General features: G+C 34.2%; 5 protein-coding genes and 1 non-coding gene across 7 annotated transcripts; 1 reads left to right on the top strand and 5 right to left on the bottom strand.

Moving 5' to 3' along the window:
• Window positions 1-1,846: 1,846 nt before the first annotated feature.
• Window positions 1,847-3,952, bottom strand: LOC116170724. Its single transcript, XM_031487233.1, has 4 exons — window positions 3,077-3,952; window positions 2,688-3,030; window positions 2,543-2,634; window positions 1,847-2,131 (listed from the first exon to the last, which is right to left on the bottom strand). The coding sequence occupies exons 1-4, from the start codon at window positions 3,302-3,304 to the stop codon at window positions 1,964-1,966; spliced, it is 831 nt and encodes a 276-aa protein (XP_031343093.1). The 5' UTR covers window positions 3,305-3,952; the 3' UTR covers window positions 1,847-1,963.
• Window positions 3,953-4,092: 140 nt separating this feature from the next.
• Window positions 4,093-4,771, bottom strand: LOC116170742 (cytochrome c oxidase subunit 5A, mitochondrial-like). Its single transcript, XM_031487250.1, has one exon. It carries the CDS (start codon window positions 4,621-4,623, stop codon window positions 4,162-4,164), a length of 462 nt encoding a protein of 153 aa, XP_031343110.1. The 5' UTR covers window positions 4,624-4,771; the 3' UTR covers window positions 4,093-4,161.
• A 221-nt stretch (window positions 4,772-4,992) lies between these two features.
• Window positions 4,993-11,091, bottom strand: LOC116170712 (methyltransferase-like protein 17, mitochondrial). Of its 2 annotated transcripts, none has more exons than XM_031487223.1 (10): window positions 10,988-11,091; window positions 6,766-6,847; window positions 6,553-6,709; window positions 6,120-6,504; window positions 5,909-6,071; window positions 5,717-5,860; window positions 5,604-5,672; window positions 5,418-5,553; window positions 5,218-5,356; window positions 4,993-5,169 (listed from the first exon to the last, which is right to left on the bottom strand). In XM_031487223.1, the coding sequence occupies exons 2-10, from the start codon at window positions 6,811-6,813 to the stop codon at window positions 5,091-5,093; spliced, it is 1,320 nt and encodes a 439-aa protein (XP_031343083.1). In that variant the 5' UTR covers window positions 6,814-6,847; window positions 10,988-11,091; the 3' UTR covers window positions 4,993-5,090. The 2 variants fall into 2 exon arrangements, with proteins under 2 accessions (XP_031343083.1, XP_031343078.1); XM_031487218.1 differs by lacking the exon at window positions 10,988-11,091 and adding an exon at window positions 6,900-6,918.
• On the top strand, window positions 7,857-9,826 carry LOC116170706 (transmembrane protein 209). Its single transcript, XM_031487212.1, has 8 exons — window positions 7,857-7,955; window positions 8,004-8,138; window positions 8,185-8,357; window positions 8,407-8,517; window positions 8,563-8,966; window positions 9,011-9,337; window positions 9,382-9,588; window positions 9,638-9,826. The coding sequence occupies exons 1-8, from the start codon at window positions 7,942-7,944 to the stop codon at window positions 9,764-9,766; spliced, it is 1,500 nt and encodes a 499-aa protein (XP_031343072.1). The 5' UTR covers window positions 7,857-7,941; the 3' UTR covers window positions 9,767-9,826.
• Window positions 10,836-12,023, bottom strand: LOC116170734 (N-alpha-acetyltransferase 40). Its single transcript, XM_031487242.1, has 4 exons — window positions 11,874-12,023; window positions 11,420-11,826; window positions 11,215-11,370; window positions 10,836-11,164 (listed from the first exon to the last, which is right to left on the bottom strand). Exons 1-4 carry the CDS (start codon window positions 11,877-11,879, stop codon window positions 11,065-11,067), a joined length of 669 nt encoding a protein of 222 aa, XP_031343102.1. The 5' UTR covers window positions 11,880-12,023; the 3' UTR covers window positions 10,836-11,064.
• Window positions 12,024-13,516: 1,493 nt separating this feature from the next.
• Window positions 13,517-13,598, bottom strand: Trnas-gcu. Its single transcript has one exon. It is a non-coding gene; the product is annotated as a tRNA-Ser (tRNA).
• Window positions 13,599-17,116: the final 3,518 nt, after the last annotated feature.

The raw sequence follows: 17,116 nt of genomic DNA, 5'->3' as shown, positions 1-17,116 counted from the left end.
TTACCAAAAATCAACTACACCAAAATTTCTCGAGAAAACACTTTTTCTTATTAATTTTGGTGCGTAGAATCGAAAACAATTCGTACTTTTTCGATCAGACTTCTCAATCAAAAGTTATAGACTAGAAACCAATTTCGAAAGAAAATTCAAAGGGCTGTAACTTTTGAACTACTAGCCCAATCTTGGAACTGTTTGAAATTATGGATTCTACAGGCCACATTCTATAAGAAAATTTTTTTTCCGGGTCGATCTGAGACAATTTTTTTTTCGCGCCCCAAAAAAAGACAGTGTATAACCTTCCTTTTTTACCAAAAATTGACTACACCAAAATTTCTCGAAAAAACACTTTTTCTTATTAATTTTGGTGCGTAGAATCCAAAACAATTCGTACTTTTTTGGTTAGAATTCTCAATCAAAAGTTATAAACTAGAAACCAATTTCGAAAGAAAATTCAAAGGACTGTAACTTTTGAACTAGTAGTCCAATCTTGAAACTGTTTGAAATTATGGATTCTACAGGTCACATTCTATAAGGAAATTTTTTTCCGGGTCGATCTGAGACAATTTTTTTTTCGCGCTCCAAAAAAAGACAGTGTATAACCTTCCTTTTTTACCAAAAATAAACTACACCAAAATTTCTCGGGAAAACACTTTTTCTTATTAATTTTGGTGCGTAGAATCCAAAAGAAGTCGTACTTTTTCGATCAGACTTCTCAATCAAAAGTTATATAGACTAGAAAGAATTCAAAGGGCTGTAACTTTTGAACTAGTAGCCCAATCTTGGAACTGCTTGAAATTATGGATTCTACAGGCCACATTCTATAAGAAAATATTTTTTCCGGGTCGATCTGAGACAAATTTTACTTCGGGGCTCAAAAAAAGGCAGTGTATAACCTTCCTTTTTTTACCAAAAATCAACTACACCAAAATTTCTCGAGAAAACACTTTTTCTTATTAATTTTGGTGCGTATTTGAGTGACAAGTATTCGAATACTTTTTATATAGTGCTTATTCGAATACGTTTGATAGTATTCGAATACCTTTGAAAGTATTTGAATACTTATTTTTTTAAGTATTTGAATACTTTTCAATGTATCTGTATCTAGTATTCGCTTGTGCTGGACGTAAAAGTATTTAGTATTCAAATACCTTTGATTTGTGTAAGGTATTTACTATTTAGTATTCAAATACTTTTTGAAAGTATTCTGCCCAGCTCTGCTTGATTGTCTTCTTAATCTTATAATCTATCGCCGTTTGTAAGTCAATTTAATTGACGGCTTTTATAGTTAAGTATGGCGTCTTCGGGCGTTTTTTCATTTTTTTATTAAACATGATGGAATAATCCCCAGTTTTCTCTTTCGGTCGACTCCCCCCTTCAGGGCTGTAGAACTTGTCTAGGATTTTTTTCACCTTCATTTGCAAACTTTAAAGGTTTTTTTTTTGAAACTTTCTGCCCTACATCTCACAAGTTTGGTGACGATGCATGGTATCATTGTATATACAGCTTACTTATATATAATGATGGTATGTTGGTTTCGATATGTAGGCGAAGTACTTTTATATAATGTAAGAATTTAAGAAAACTCGGAATCTCCTCCATAATGTTTTTTACTATGGGATAAAGCTACCAGTTTCAGTGGTAGATCGCCAGCCCTAGTCGCTATAGTCTTTTAATATACGAGTACAATATAAACATTCCTATGAATTTGTTTGGAAATTTCCTTAAGTAGCTCCATCGGGTTGCAGTTAGTAGCTTTCATTTAAATAGGCAAACCACTTCAGTGAAGCGCAGCGTATTGTTTCGCAAGATCAACCTCGCTTTTCCATACTATATGATTAAAACAATAAACACATAAGTACTTTGTATTTAGTTTAACACTGTACATTTACAGAATGTAGGTATCACATTTTAAAATAACTTCCATTCAACTATTTAATAAATATAAATAAATGCAACAAAAACTTTAAACAGTTAATATCTCTTCATCTTCAACAATCTCATACTGTTCACTTACTCCGGCTGAAAGCAACGTTAAACTTCGTACTAAAGTAAAATCCTGTTGATCCCATATATCACCATCTATAATCTCTAAAACGGGTACCTCACATGTCATTTTAACTGCTTCAATTACCTGTCGAAGTAAAGAACGAAGATCATGTTACATGCGAGGAGTATGGAAATAAAAGAACAGTGATGTACTAACAAATAAGTGACAATTGCGAGTGTGTGTAGAATGTCATGTCAATTAGAGACGAATTTTACATTTGGTTTTTTACCACCCGCATGTAAAAAATGACCCCCCTTTTTTTTAAAGGAAATACACGTTTTTGAAGCACCAAAAATCCGAATCAAACAGATTCTCAATGATGTCTGTGCTCCCATTTCCGACTAAATGGCTGAAGCGATTGGAACCCATTGGTACACATATTCTTAAGACATAAAAGGGCAGAATTGTGGATGCGGGTGGTACCTGTGTTAGGCACAGCAAATTTTTCAATTATGTTATGTTAGATTTAGTCAAGTCAAGAATTAATAACATTACCGTCCACCAGTGCTGCACTTTAACATTAAATGGTAGATTAGGAGAAACGAGGTGATCCATGGCCCCTTTCACGACCTTATAAAATAACACATCTAAAAACGATATAGGTATCAAATTAAATGCTGCGTAATAAATTATGACAAACCTTTCCGAGTTACTGTAAAATCTATACAATCAATCGCACTGTGTGTGGCACAAATGAACTGTATTTTCCAATGTGATTTAAAATATTTCTTATCCTCGGTATGGTATACAATAAGAACTCCTCCATCCAAGTGATTTTTATATTGTATGCAACCGTCAGAGTGTAGGATTAACATTTGTAATATTAATTTACGTTCTTCGATAGTCACAGCAATGTTTTTAAGAATACTGATGGCAAAGTTTAAATTCTTTTGTCTCTGCAAGTAATTTGTGCAACTCCGAATTTCATTGCGAATCGCATCATCTTGCACCCAAATGATCATCTTTGAAATATCTCCAATTTGCTATAAGAAATAGTTACTAAAGTGATTTTATGAAAGTCATACTTACACTAACTGTTCCAATAGACGAAACTAATTTCATGTCGACCTTTAAGTCCAGTCCAAATGTGAATGTTATGTCCAGTTTTATGCATTGTGTATTCGATTTCGTACAAAAAAAGTTATACTTGTTATAGAAGTTAATTTTTACATTTATATTTGAGTCCTCTAGAAGTAAAAACTTCTTTGCGGGCATCATATTTAAGTCTTGGCTATTTATGCTAGTAGAAGTATTCATTATTTACAAACACTTATTTTGGTAAGATAACCTAACTTTCTTGTTTTGGTTGTTGTGTCTCTTGTCCAGCTAATGAGACGAGCCACAACCTTGCTTGACTAAAGCTGGTTTTACACTAAGGTACCAAATTCACTGAACTTGAGTTCACATGGAGAGAATTGAGAAATTATATTAGTTAAAATTCAAACATTGTCTAATCAAATTTGTAAGTTACGACTACATTTCAGTAAAGAAAGGTTCAAAAAGATTCTGCAAACCATTTAACGAGGATTTCTCGTGCACCGAATACTAAATTATACTCCTTCGCCCCTTAAGAGAAAGAACCATGTTCATAGACAACTATTTTAACAAAACAATAAAAGGATTTCTCATAGCAACATTAGTTAGCAGTTGGTACAAACTGTGAAAAGAGAGATAGAAGAAAACCTTTACACCTAAAAGGTTTTGATTTAATATTACTTGCAATTATAGTGATACGCCACTGGAATTCGATAAAGATTATCAGCTATACCAACATTAAAAAAAAATTGTTTTGCGGGAAATTCAAGCCATCTTTTCCACCTAATGGAACTGAAAGTTAAATTGCAATAAAGAGAACGCATCTGCCTTTTATTTATTAGAATCGTCACCAGTGATTCAATGAACCTTATATTTCCTTCCAACAACCACAAAGACCGAGGGATATGTACTTATTTCATTATCTTTGCATTAATATTACTAAGAGAGGTACGCATGGCTATGGAGCGAAACCAGTAATTTTGGAATGTTAAAAACAAATAATAACAAAATTTGGGCTAGCAATGATCAGTTTTATTTATTACATAGTTACAAGAATCTAACCGAAATATTTAGCTGCACTAATCATGCACAGATTTCAAGTACAATTCAGGTTTATCATATCCCATTTCTTCGGGTGTACTTATTCCCAATTCAGTTAAAGTGGGTTGAATTTCCCTTAGGATATACGGGTAGATTTCATTCACTTTCCCACCACACTTGAATTTAAGTGCTTCTAAAAATCGAACACACAGCGCATAGTCGTTAATACGTCTGCACGCCTTCATAGCTGCTATAATTATTCTCGGCTCGGGAATTAAATCCATACCGCATAAATCGTTCATTCCCTTCCTCACTTCCCAACCATCGATATCTTTTCTGTTAAAGTAGTTTTCGTACCTATCGTCGAATTCTTGATCGGTCTCGGTTTTCCCATGGGACATGGTTCGATTTGCGATAACGACGGTCGGTTTATGTATCGCATTACGTACGACGGTATGTCGTAGGCCCGAGTTAAGAGCAACAGCAAAATTTCGAAGCATTTTTGATACTCCAAAGAATAAGCTATTAAATAAGTGTTATCTAACCTCAATCAATTAACTGCTCTCTCCGACAGTGGCGTAGGCGAAGGAATCCGTTTCTTTAGTACCAACCCTAAGGGCGTTTTTACACAGTGGTTCTTAAAACATCTCAGATTAACACTAGAGGCTTTGGTCTAATTTACAAATGGCGAGTGGGAGCGTTTTGTAAGCATAGGCTTTTTACAGCAGGTTTTTAAGTGACATTGTATTAATTTTTAGTGTTGTCATGCCGTTTCCGAGACATAATAAATATGACCCTTTAATCCTGTTTTCATTGAGATGCTACACATCTAACTTAATGTAACAGTAGCTGTGTAAATAAAACACGTATTCAGTGTGAAAATTAATAACAAAATCTCCCACAAGATACATATTGCAACAGGAGTGAAAGATAATTTGTGAACCAGTAAGGACAGCAAATCTTGCCATTACCCAACGGCGTCAGGTAAGATATTAATGGGCAACAGATCACCCCATTTGGAAGCTTTGGCACATCGATATGTGACTCTAAAATGGTAAATGTTTTAGATTTTCATATTTACTTTTGCATTCAACTTTCCGTGCTTCGCTGAAGTAAAGACAACTTCATTTAAATTTCCCTGGTTTGTACACATTCTACAGACAACATGCCTTGATCGAACCAAAGGTGCTTCAATTAAACGAGGCCAATTTGTATCACTCTCACTTCTAACTGCTGTTGACGTGAATAATTATACAAGCTTCATATGACATCCTTACCATTACTACATTATTACCTTTTTTTAATACAATGTAAGCGTAATTTTCTCTACATGATTGCGACACAGATCCAATTGGTAATGAATAATATGAAGCTTGAAAATGACATCGATCATTGTTTAAAAATTTAGGACACACAGCATCGTGCGGACACTAAAAATTAATCGAAACTAATTTGAAACTGTACTAGTATATTAAATTACAGGACTAAACACGCATGTATCGTGTCCATCTTTTAAATTCAGTATAAAATCACGTGCCTCATTAATAACCTACAACCTTAAAAGTAATTCGTGTTGGACATAGAATTGCATACCTCAAAACCGGCTCTTGTACCACGTTCTACTAGGACCAAGTATTTAACAGATTTATTCCACAAATTTAGTAATGTTTGCAATCGAGATTTCCTCGTAGGCAAATCTAAAAGTGTGTAAGCACATACGATAAGATCGTACGCAATCTAAAATTATATAATCACAAATAAGTAATCGTCATAAAGTACACTTACATGATTTGCAGGTAAAAATTGCCTGTAAAATATTCCCTTAAAATTAGACTGATTAGTAGGACGGCCTCCTTGGATTAGAAGTTGTGCTAACTCATTCATTTCTGGTGAAGCGTCTACATTAAAAAATTCATAAATATCCTTGTCCCACACGTGTTTTGCCGCCCTAGAAATTTAAATTAAAACTTGTATGTGACCTGCGAACGTAACTAACCAACTGACGGTACCCGTACCAGAACCGAAATCAAACAAACTTCTAGGCTTGAAATTGGGATCCCTGGTACAAATTTCTGAGAATATTTGTAGTAATACCGCATATTCAGGTGCAAAACGGGCTAATAAATATAGAAGTGAGTGATGTATACCATACTGTATGCTACATCGGTTATTCATCTGTTGTGATAAATTCTTTTTTACCACATCATTTACGCTTTGTATGTCTTGCTCGGTCATATTCTGTTTGTTAATGTTGTCAATTATGCCTTGTCGTATTTTCTTTTCCATATCTTTAATTTCAAATGCCTCAAGTGGGCGCTGCCTACCTTGCAAATACCTATCCAAATATTTACTTTCCTCAATCATAGATGTTATTGGATAATCTACAACACTGCATCTAAACCTACCTACCACTATTAATTTATTAATACCTGATAAGACATTTTCAATGGATTTTAACAAATGCTTCGGTATAGAGACTGGTTTTAGAGTTACTCGACCCGGATGGTGCTTCGGCTTAAATTTGAGATGGTCAATTTCGCTAGGGATACTGGAATCAAGTTGAACCACTGGTCTCACTGCTGCAAACTAGAAATCAATGGATACAATATTTACACATAAAAATAGACTGAACTGATAATTACCTGTCTGATCAGTTTAATACTGATATTCTTAATTTTACTCTTAAACATCTTTAGAACATTTCCAATTACTTAACCTTAAAAACTAAAAAACATAACCTTTAAAATCAAACCAAAATAAATTTCAATTGTCATACATGGCACTTTTTTCATACTACAAACTGCATTGCGTATACACCTTAACGTTACTCGTCAAGGTACCAAAAAATGTAGCTAAGGCTCTAGTCCTGCCTCTAAAATTCATAGAAAGTCGACTTATGTAAGATCGAAAAATAATTAATTTACAAATAGCGGTTTATAAACATTTATTCTTGCAGGTTTTTAAGTGAAATTGTCCTAATTTGAAAGCGAATTGTTTTTACCTTGCCGTTTTAAAGACAGGAACTCGAGGCTGTCTTGCTTGAATTAGCTTGAACGCGCAATTAACTTATTTTTCTAATTACAAATAAAGATCACAATTTATCATTCTAGTGCACTCATACAAATTTAAAACAACTTACCGATATTCTCACTGTGTGTTAATCTGAATCGCGAGTAATGGCACAAAGAAATATGATACTTTAAAGGTTCTAACGTTTAGCACTGTGGCCCTGAGGTAAGCAGGTTATGCGTCTAGAGGGCACTCTATACTGAACTTTCTTTGACTTGATGCCATTAAACTATTAAACCCTCTCAGAATCCACCCATTTTTTTCTTGGTCTTACCCTGCTGCATCAGAGCATCCCAAACGTGAAACGAGCCTCCTTTTTTAGTCCTTGCATTTCACTTTCTCCTGTTATGGAAAAGTTTTACGAGGTGCTGTCGTGCCATCAAAGTCTAACAACCACTTTAATCGCGCTGCTCTCGGCAACACTTCACCCCCTGCTTTTTTACAATCCAATAAACCTACTTGTCGATTTTAAATGCTAAATTTTGTTCTGCATCAGTATTAATCGACATTTACCTCAACATTTCTTAATGTAAACAAAAAAATTCAAGAATACCCTCGATCTCCCCTTCAACGCATTTCTTTTACTTGATTACTGAAATGTTGCACCCTGTATATTATATGGTACTAAAGCCACAGATATTCAACTCGTGTTTTAAACCCGCCAACTTCAAGTAAAAAAGCTAACCTCTAAAGTTTAAATGTTTGGTAATCGGTAAATTTAAATATTTTCATAAAATTTCTTCAAAATCATGCAAAAGCTAAGGTAAAATTAACTTAATCATGGCACCAATTTAGTATTGTTAATTTTCAGGCATTTGAACACATCGAAATTACAGTTCCCATATAAAAAGGATGTTGTAGTGAATTCTAACTGCGAAAAGTTGAAATACTGCATATTTTGGGGTTCTGTTAATGTAGTTCTGGTAGCAATAATCTCATTTCATATGTAAGTAGTACTACTCTGGGTTTTGGATCAATTAAATTGTTTTTAGATGGAATACGATTCCTAATTATGTTCCGGCAATTTTGTATGCAGAATGTGTATTACTTCTAATTTTTTTATTAAATTTACTTTGTTACATTAAGCGTTATGTAAGTGTTATTGATGAAACGTCCAAGATAGAAAGTAAAAAAGTTGAGTTATCTTCATCGCGGGAAAGAGAAAGTAAGTGTTGTCATGTTTGCCATACCTATTTATAACCACAGCTTCGTAGGTGACCTGTCTTTTCCATCGTATAATGTAGTTAAGCACACCCATTTTAGTAAAACACTACCGACATCCAGTACACCAATAGACCGATCTGCTCGGCATTGGACATCAACTAGTAAGTTTATCAAATTTGATTTATTGTAACCGTTTGAATTTACAGATGTAAATACGTCACTCGACTTTATCCGCAGCTCTCCGAACAATTCCGCATCGAAATTATTTTTTAACTCTTCAGAATCGAACTTAATCAGAGATGAAAACTCCTTAAATCATTATTTGAAGAGATATGAAACCCATATCGTAGCCCCCAAGGCAAATTTTTCAAATGAACAATCCTCAAATTTATTAACTACATTTTGGAGCGATTCCTCGTCAAAAGCCTTAGAAGGGTCACCTATTCTAACAAAATGTAGTTATCATTTATCCTCACTACCACCAGCGAATTTGAGTAGTCAGTCCGATAGCAAACTCATTTCATCCCCCGATAATTGCATATCCGATCCATGGAAAAGGTATGATATAAACAACGAGACACTCACACAATGGAACGCAAATATTCGAAAGGTAACTATAATCGCCTGTTATTCCAAACCAACGTTATGTTTCAGTGGCTTTCACAAAACATACTAGACTGTTTATCAAAAGAAATGGACGAAATCGATAGTTCTTTACAAAAACACGGAGTGTCTGATGTACAAATGGGGTACGTTGGTCTGGATCGCCTTCGCCAAACGGCACAGTCTAATATGATTCTTCAATTTTTACCCAATTTGTCAATACTGGTACCGTTTTTAGAAGTGACAACGAATCAAGAGTATTTAGTGAATCGAATAAGGCAACTTGCCCGAGGTGGTTGTATGAGTGATTTTAAATGGAATGGAGGTGGCAGATTTAATGATAAAGAATGGAACAATACTCTACCATCTGATAGTCAGGTTTGTTAGGAATCAGCGATACCAATTTTCAGTATCTCTTACAGATAATGATGCATTTGTTCATTACATACATGGACACACAGCTATTGCCGGTCCCGAATCATCCCGAAATAAAGCCCTTCAGTGGTCATTATTACATTAAATTGAACGAAGAAGTTCCTTCTGGAGTCAAATTTGCTATCCAGCATTGTCGTGAGAATCCCCCACATTTTCGAGTGCATGCAGGAGGAGAAGTTTACGAAATAGCTCAGGTTTGTATGCAAGATCTTTCGCAATGATCTTACTGAATAACATTTTTAGGGTTATAATAACCTATTCCATACCATTTTATTTTTTTTGCATCGCGTGAATGAAATCGAATATGGAATGTTGGGCGGCATTAATTTAGGCAGGTCTGGGGTGAACATACTGTGGGTTATTGATAACTAATTTGCCATTTGTTCTTCATTGTGATAACTGATCAATAAATTGAAGACTGTTCGGACTTTATTTTTTGTTCATACATTTCCCTTTCCCTTATGTACCTACTTATAAGTGCTGATGTAGGTTGACCTTAAGTAAAAAGTAGATGTGACCTGTGTTAATAAAATCTGCATTGGTTTTATTTGTGAATAGTTGATGAAAAGTCCTGCTGTATGTATTTCTACACATGTAATTACAATTTCTTAATTTATAGCAGATTAAATGACATTATAATAGGTTTGAATGAGTAGGTTAAGTCATCCTTTTAAGTGTAGATAAAGTGAAACCGATGATTGTGCATTCTTGGGACGCGGAGCACGAAATAAAATAAAGTTACCTTTACCTTCTATATCTTCAACTCCTAAGACCAATACTTTTGCAACGAAACGCCAACTTAAAACGCTTCTAGATACCGGGTGTTCACATACAGAGTGATCACTAAAACTTTAAGGCGGAAAATAGATGCTTCGTTACATCAAGAAAAATAGATGCAGATGACTGATGAAGCAGCAAAATCCCTCTCCAATCTCCTGGTGTGAGTACTCTAAATGTTGATATATGATAAAAAGCTTTAAACCAGTGGGGAACCATAGTAGATATACATTGGCTAAATTTTTTGTAACTACCTATTCTAACCACATCTAGATATACAGCTGAAAAATGACCACGTTTCCATAACAAACAACAAAGTAGGTATAAAAACTGTACATTTGTGTTTAACTTTCTTATACTGTAATCATCCGTCCGTTTATCGTCTTGTATAATAAATAACTATTAATGTTATTTGAAATCTTTAAAATGCTAATGATGTGACATTTCCTTTGTTGAGAATGCCTTGACATAACAGTGGTGGCAGCACACTACAGGCCCTGCCTTCAAAAGGGAATAGAGAGCACCGAAAGGCAGTTATAAACTATGCTCTAAATCCTTCTATAATTCAAGGGTATGGAAAGTATTTAGCGCACAATGGCAAATGTACTATTGCATAACAAATGCTCAAATACACAGTGTCGTGTATGTAAAATATACAAATTACTTAAACTTCATGTGATATTAATGTCTTAATTTCATTGTTGGGAAGGTAAGTACAATAAAGTGTCATTCATCACACATGTCAATATCCATCAACAATAAATTACACCTTTCAAACCGCGACTTGTTACACAAAAATTACACATATTGACATACCTACAGGAAATAAATTTTTTTTCTTAATGGTAGACATATTAAGTGATTTGCACATACAGATGGAAAAGTCGTTAGAACTAAGCAGTGGTAATTAACCGTTTGTTTGCCTTACTTAGTATCTCATACGGATATTCTTCTTCATCACAATCCATAGGCGACGTTTCATCTACAACATAACTACAAAACAACAATTTCATAGATACATGTAGGTACAATTCAATACATACTTAATATTCTTAAAAAATATGCTATGTTCGTTATTCTTTAATACAGTTAATACGACTTTCTTCATGGTGTTCGTAAATGCCACTAACTCCAGTATTTGCATCATAAATTTGCCTAGGCCTTTACGTTGCACTTCAGGTTCTAATTGCAATTCGTAACTAAAATTATATCTCACAAATGCGAGTATAACCACGCGATAAGTATTACCAATACAGAACTTCAATACCCTCATCCAAATCAAACCGGAAATGCGAAAATCCTAGCAATTTGCCATTTGTTAATTGTGAAACTAAATACCAAGCGGATTCGTCCATTAGTTCCTCATATTTCTTCTTATCATTCCAACCCCACGAACAGCTTTCGTAGTTCTCCTTCATATTTCTCTTAGTCAAGTCGTATATCCAGTCCTTTACGTCTTTGTCTAAATGTGTCACGCGTTTAACGTACAGCGTGGCGTCAATACCGTTCTTCGAAAATCGCTGAAATACGGGAAAGCTTTCTAACGGATCGTTTAGCGAATTTGCGCAGTCTACGACTTGCATCGCCAACTTTATCCTGTGCTGTTCCTCCTTACGTTTTTGGCGTTTCTCTTTATTGCTCGGGTTCGATTTTTTCTATAATAGTTTTTCGAATTAAATGAAGATACAATTTATTTACTTACATTCATTTTCGTGGGGCTATCCGTGACAAACTCAAAGACCAAGAAATCTTTAAGCAGATCACAAACACAAAGTTCCCTCCAATTTCACAAATCAGCTGTGATACCGGGTTTTTAGACACAACCGCTGCTTCAGTGTGGTTAATTATTGTCTTAAGGCGAATTTACACTGTCTGTACACGCGTCAAAGGCTTAAAGTGGGTTCATAGCTTTGTTACTATTGTTGAGGATATGTGTTTGAACGATTTAAAGATTAGGCAACCATTTCTGCAACATTAAGAATTCATGACAATCAGATAACAAAGTGTTCTTACTTTCATACATTTCTACAAGAGTGGGTTGATGAGTGCAGTACAAAATAAAATTATTAGAATATGATTATACCATTTTAGACCATACGATACATGGACTGCAAATTGCAAATAAAATATGGCCAAGTACACTGTCAGATTAAATTTCAATTTAGCTTTACCCATTTACCAAACTTTAATCAAATTGATTATAATTTATAAATCACAAAAATTGCCAGGATTGAGTCCTGCTATTAGCTCTGTGCTTTCCATACAAAATAAGTGATCACGAACGGGAGGCACTGTAACAATGGATATATTATGTAATCTGTAATCAAAGGGTATATGAGGTTCAGGGTAAAACAAGTCTGTCCGAAGTTATCCGATGATTCACGATTTGAGACTGTCAAGTTTAAACTAACAAACGTCAATTAATTAATCACATATATTGAAAAAAGCAAAAACTATTGTTATATACTTATGTAATCTACATCAAATTCTCTACACAACAGAATCTATGCACTTTTTCGCTGTGATCAATATTTAAAAAGATATTTAAAGGGGGGAAAGTTAATTATAATAATTTAACGCATAATGAATATAATTATACATGGTAGGTACGCATTATGTATAGAATATATAGTATATATTTCGGTAAATATCGACTGTGTACAATATTTTTCTATATGAAAGTTGTTTAACATTTTATTTCACATAATAAGGCGGAATTCAGTTGTTTTTATTTCAGAAAACACATGAATAACGAAAAACAATTGATTTTTTTAAAATAGCAAGGCACACTTTTATTCGGCTCATTTGATAGAGATTTTTTCCCTGTTCATGCATTTGTGCATTTCTGCATCTTTAAAAGACCTGTTGTCCCTGTTCAAAGCTATTTTCATGAAGTCTTGCTATTTTACATGAGGTTGCACCTTACGACGCCGAAGTATGTTTATTTATTTTTGAATACAGGTGCTGTTCTGGAAAATTGGTTCACTTAAGCCACAAAACACGAATAGCTTGAAGACGTTTCAAGCAGGCAAAGTAACTCTTATCTTGTTCGTTGATCTATTCTAAATGCATTTGCCCCCCAAGAAATTCTTTGAAAAAGTACTGGTTTGAAAAGAGCTAGAATGAAGTTACTTTTCGTTTTCGAACAAGAAAATTCCTCCATATACCTACATATAATTGCGTACAAAAGAAGAGCGCATGAAGAGCCAACGCCAGTAGTGAAATTTGCATTCTTGCATTTATAGTTTTTCACATTCGTGGAAATTTTACATTACAACATGAAAGTAGTTACTACAGCTACTGCCGTTTTAAATTTATCCAAAAAGTTTAAATTAAAAAAACAACCGACGAGGATGGGATTCGAACCCACGCGGGCAGAGCCCATTGGATTAGCAGTCCAACGCCTTAACCACTCGGCCACCTCGTCTCATGCACATCTCTTTTCTACTGCCGACTATTAAATATGACATTGTTCATTGAATTTATGTAGTTAAAACTAATTTTCAATATAATATTACAAACAAAAATAAAGATAGATTATTAAGCAACTATCCTTTAATGCAATACAAATAACAAAATGTATATCACCTCATAATTAGGCAACCCATCATGCTTGCATTTGAAAAAGAAACCAACCACAGATAATATAGTTACTTATTTGAGACTAGAGAAGAAAGTGGAGTTTTTCAACTTGAGTTCAAAGTCAATTTCAATTGAATGACAGTTGAAAAACCCTTTTCTCAAGTTTTACACATTTTTTCTGAAACTACAAATTGAAAAATTTATGCAATAATAAAGTTTGACACATAGCAATCTAGATACAAAATAATGTTTCAATTTTAAATGTCATTTGTTTTTTACTTTCCTCACTAGAGAGGAAAATGACATTCTCTCCACTCTTTTTAAAGACGAAAGTATTTGTTTAACTAGTTTTAGAAAGAGGATAATTTTATCTGTGTAGTGATTACCTCGACTACCTAATGGTAAAGATAGATAAACTCTACGAAAAAGAGAATTACTTAGTTATATTACAAAATAAAAACACACCAAGCTCATTCCTCGTCTCCTAGACCTGATAAACAATTTCAGAAATTACTCAGTAACGGAAGCACCCAACTTAAAACGCTTCTAGATACTAAGACACCGGATGTTCAGTAAAGATGTTCGACCTTACAAAAATGGGGTGCGGTTATAACTTCGGGTATGAACTTCAAGGCGGAAAACGGGTACTTCGTTACAAAGAAACTGCAAAAACAAAACACTTAAAACTCTTTTTTTAAGCATTGTTGTTTGGTATTAATGGCAAATAAATGACATCACTATCTTTTCATCGTCATATGCTAGCATTTAGGTTGTATAAATTACAGGTGCATACATTCAATCTCTAGGCAAAAAAGGGCCGCTTACAATTCAATATTCAATACGTACGTAGTTAATAATTAAATGTTCATTTTCCACTCAGTGTGAACGTAATGATGGTAACATTCATAAATTTTTCATTGATTATTGCATTAAGTCAATAATGATAGAAATGATGATAATGAAATATTCATGAATACAGTGTACTTTTATTCAAAGTTGACCATATCAGACGAGAAATTTTTATATCCGTTGTCCATAATGACTATCTTAAAAGAAATAAGCATATTAATTGCTATTGGACAACACTTAAACATAGAATTTTGCACGTTTAATGAAAATGCACAAATATTCCAAAGTAATTTCGGAATAATGGCCAAAATACGAATTTTAATTGGTGTAATTTTCTCTACTTCGTTGGTTTATATGGTCTTACCAACGTCGACAAATATTTTATTGCAAGTTTCCCAAATTGCCTTTTGGATCAAAATGGTGACTGTGGAGTTTACAATCGTAATTTACTTGATAGTAACTTATACACATCAAGACGCCCAAGTGGAAGTTTACAATGGTATACTGGACATTGATGAAACACTGAAGAGATTCATTACAATTGGCGAAGGTACAACAAGAAAGCGATTAGTTTTAATAACGATTTTATACAGTTCCATCCTTACTGTACTTTACCTGATTGCTTGTTACGATGGTTGCGGTGCAGATTTCGCCATAATTACTTATTTTATTCCGTCCGTCTTTTCTATTTACAAAGTCGTGTCTACATCGTGGACAACGCTTGTATTACAAGAACGGTTTGCCGCTCTAAACAAAATTATGGAAAATTTGGGTGCAGAAAATGTTTTAAATGTTGGCAAGTGCAACAGACTTAGGATAAATACTTCTCATGAAGGTTTTGCAGACGTACCGTACACCACCAACGTCCAATCACCAATGTCCATACACGGACAAGATGTAATAAAGTTTGTAATCTTGAACGAGGGGTTAAAGATGGAGATAAATCTGTAGGTATTTCAGGTGTATTCGTCCAATATACGAAAAAATCTTAGCCACCTGCGCAAGTTTAAGAAACTCTTCCAAGTATGTCCAATCAGCTCATTTGTGTTGGGCATTCACCGTGGTTTTGCACGAATGTCTAATTTGGTACGAAATCCTAAATAATCACACTGTAGCACACAACCGCAAAATGGTTCTGAATATTTTTGGGGTTATCAGTACACTATCTACCACGTACATACTTGTGCAAGCAAATAATTGGACCATTGATGAGGTTTTGAGGTAAATATCTACCGGCTTTTATTAATTTCTCAAACTGCAGAGTGGAAAAATGAAAACCATCGTATATAGATGTTATCGCAACTCGAAAAACAAGACGCGTCTTAGGGAAGATGTCAAGTCAATGTTGCTGCACACGATTCACAGAAAGTCGCCATTTGACGATTCTGGAAACAATTTTGTGTCGTATAATCTACTGGTTGACGCTGTTAGCGCATTGGTGACTATTTTTGTATTTGGAATACAGTACAGCTTACCTAAAAGTGAAGGAATGACAAACGTCAAAAATTGAACTAATTTTCGTTTCGCAGTAGATTAAATCGGCATCATTATATTTGGGCAGTAGAGACACACTCAGTCTGGAGTTCAAAAATAAAATATGCACTAAAAAGAAACTCTTTAATTTAGTAAAAATCTGGAAAAAATAAGAATCCCAAAAATATTTGGTTCAAATGAATGTATAGCCAAAAGTAAAGTTCGGAGATTTGATAGTGGAATTGTAAAAATAAATAAGCGAGCAGTAGTGGAAAAGAAACCCGTCTTTTCTGCGTCATTGCTCTTTTAATGGATTGCGGATGTCAGGAGATTAAAATAGATTAGCTTCGATGTCGGAAATTTGGATCATATTCAGTTATCTTAATTAGGTCTATTTGGTTACAACTGCGAATTCGGTATGAGATCATTCGGTAGCGGGAACGAAAGAAGCGAATAAACGATTAAAGATGTCCGTCTCCGTTAATAAGTCGTCATGTCGCAGGAGTTAATTAGTTAAAATAAATTGAGAAGGGGATAGAGGAAGAATTTTGTTGGACAAATTCTTGCTTGGACAACAAGATAAAATCTTAATTCGAGCATAAAAAGAAATCCGGTAGTGAATAGGGGTATTTTGGGTTTTATCGTAACAAAAAAATGGAAAGCGCAAGTTCCGCTAGTTACAGTTCAAAGAGAAAAAAAAAACTTCAAAATGAATTAATACACAATACGGATTATAGCGAAATTAAGAGTATGTAGGTAATAAATGGTTAACGTCGACTAAAAATTCCTCCGTAGGGAGCTAAAAATAGCCGTCCTCGACTAAGGACAAACTAATTAAGCGCGCTTGTACAATTTTATCTACCATAAGGCAAAGAAGCAATTCAGTATAGCGGTTTGTTGCCCAGGAAACCAAAGAAGGTGGTTGAATCCTGTCGTCGGAATCGTAAAATAATTATAGTAATCGCAGTAAAAGAAACAATAGTAAAAATTCAAGGTGTAAAACTGTTTCTTAGCGAAATTTCTTCCTATTGCATTAATATC

The sequence above is a fragment of the Photinus pyralis genome, unplaced genomic scaffold (assembly GCF_008802855.1).
Source record: "Photinus pyralis isolate 1611_PpyrPB1 unplaced genomic scaffold, Ppyr1.3 Ppyr1.4_LG1, whole genome shotgun sequence".
NCBI classification, from domain to species: Eukaryota; Metazoa; Arthropoda; class Insecta; order Coleoptera; family Lampyridae; genus Photinus; species Photinus pyralis.
This window is presented reverse-complemented; position numbering and strand designations above follow the sequence as displayed.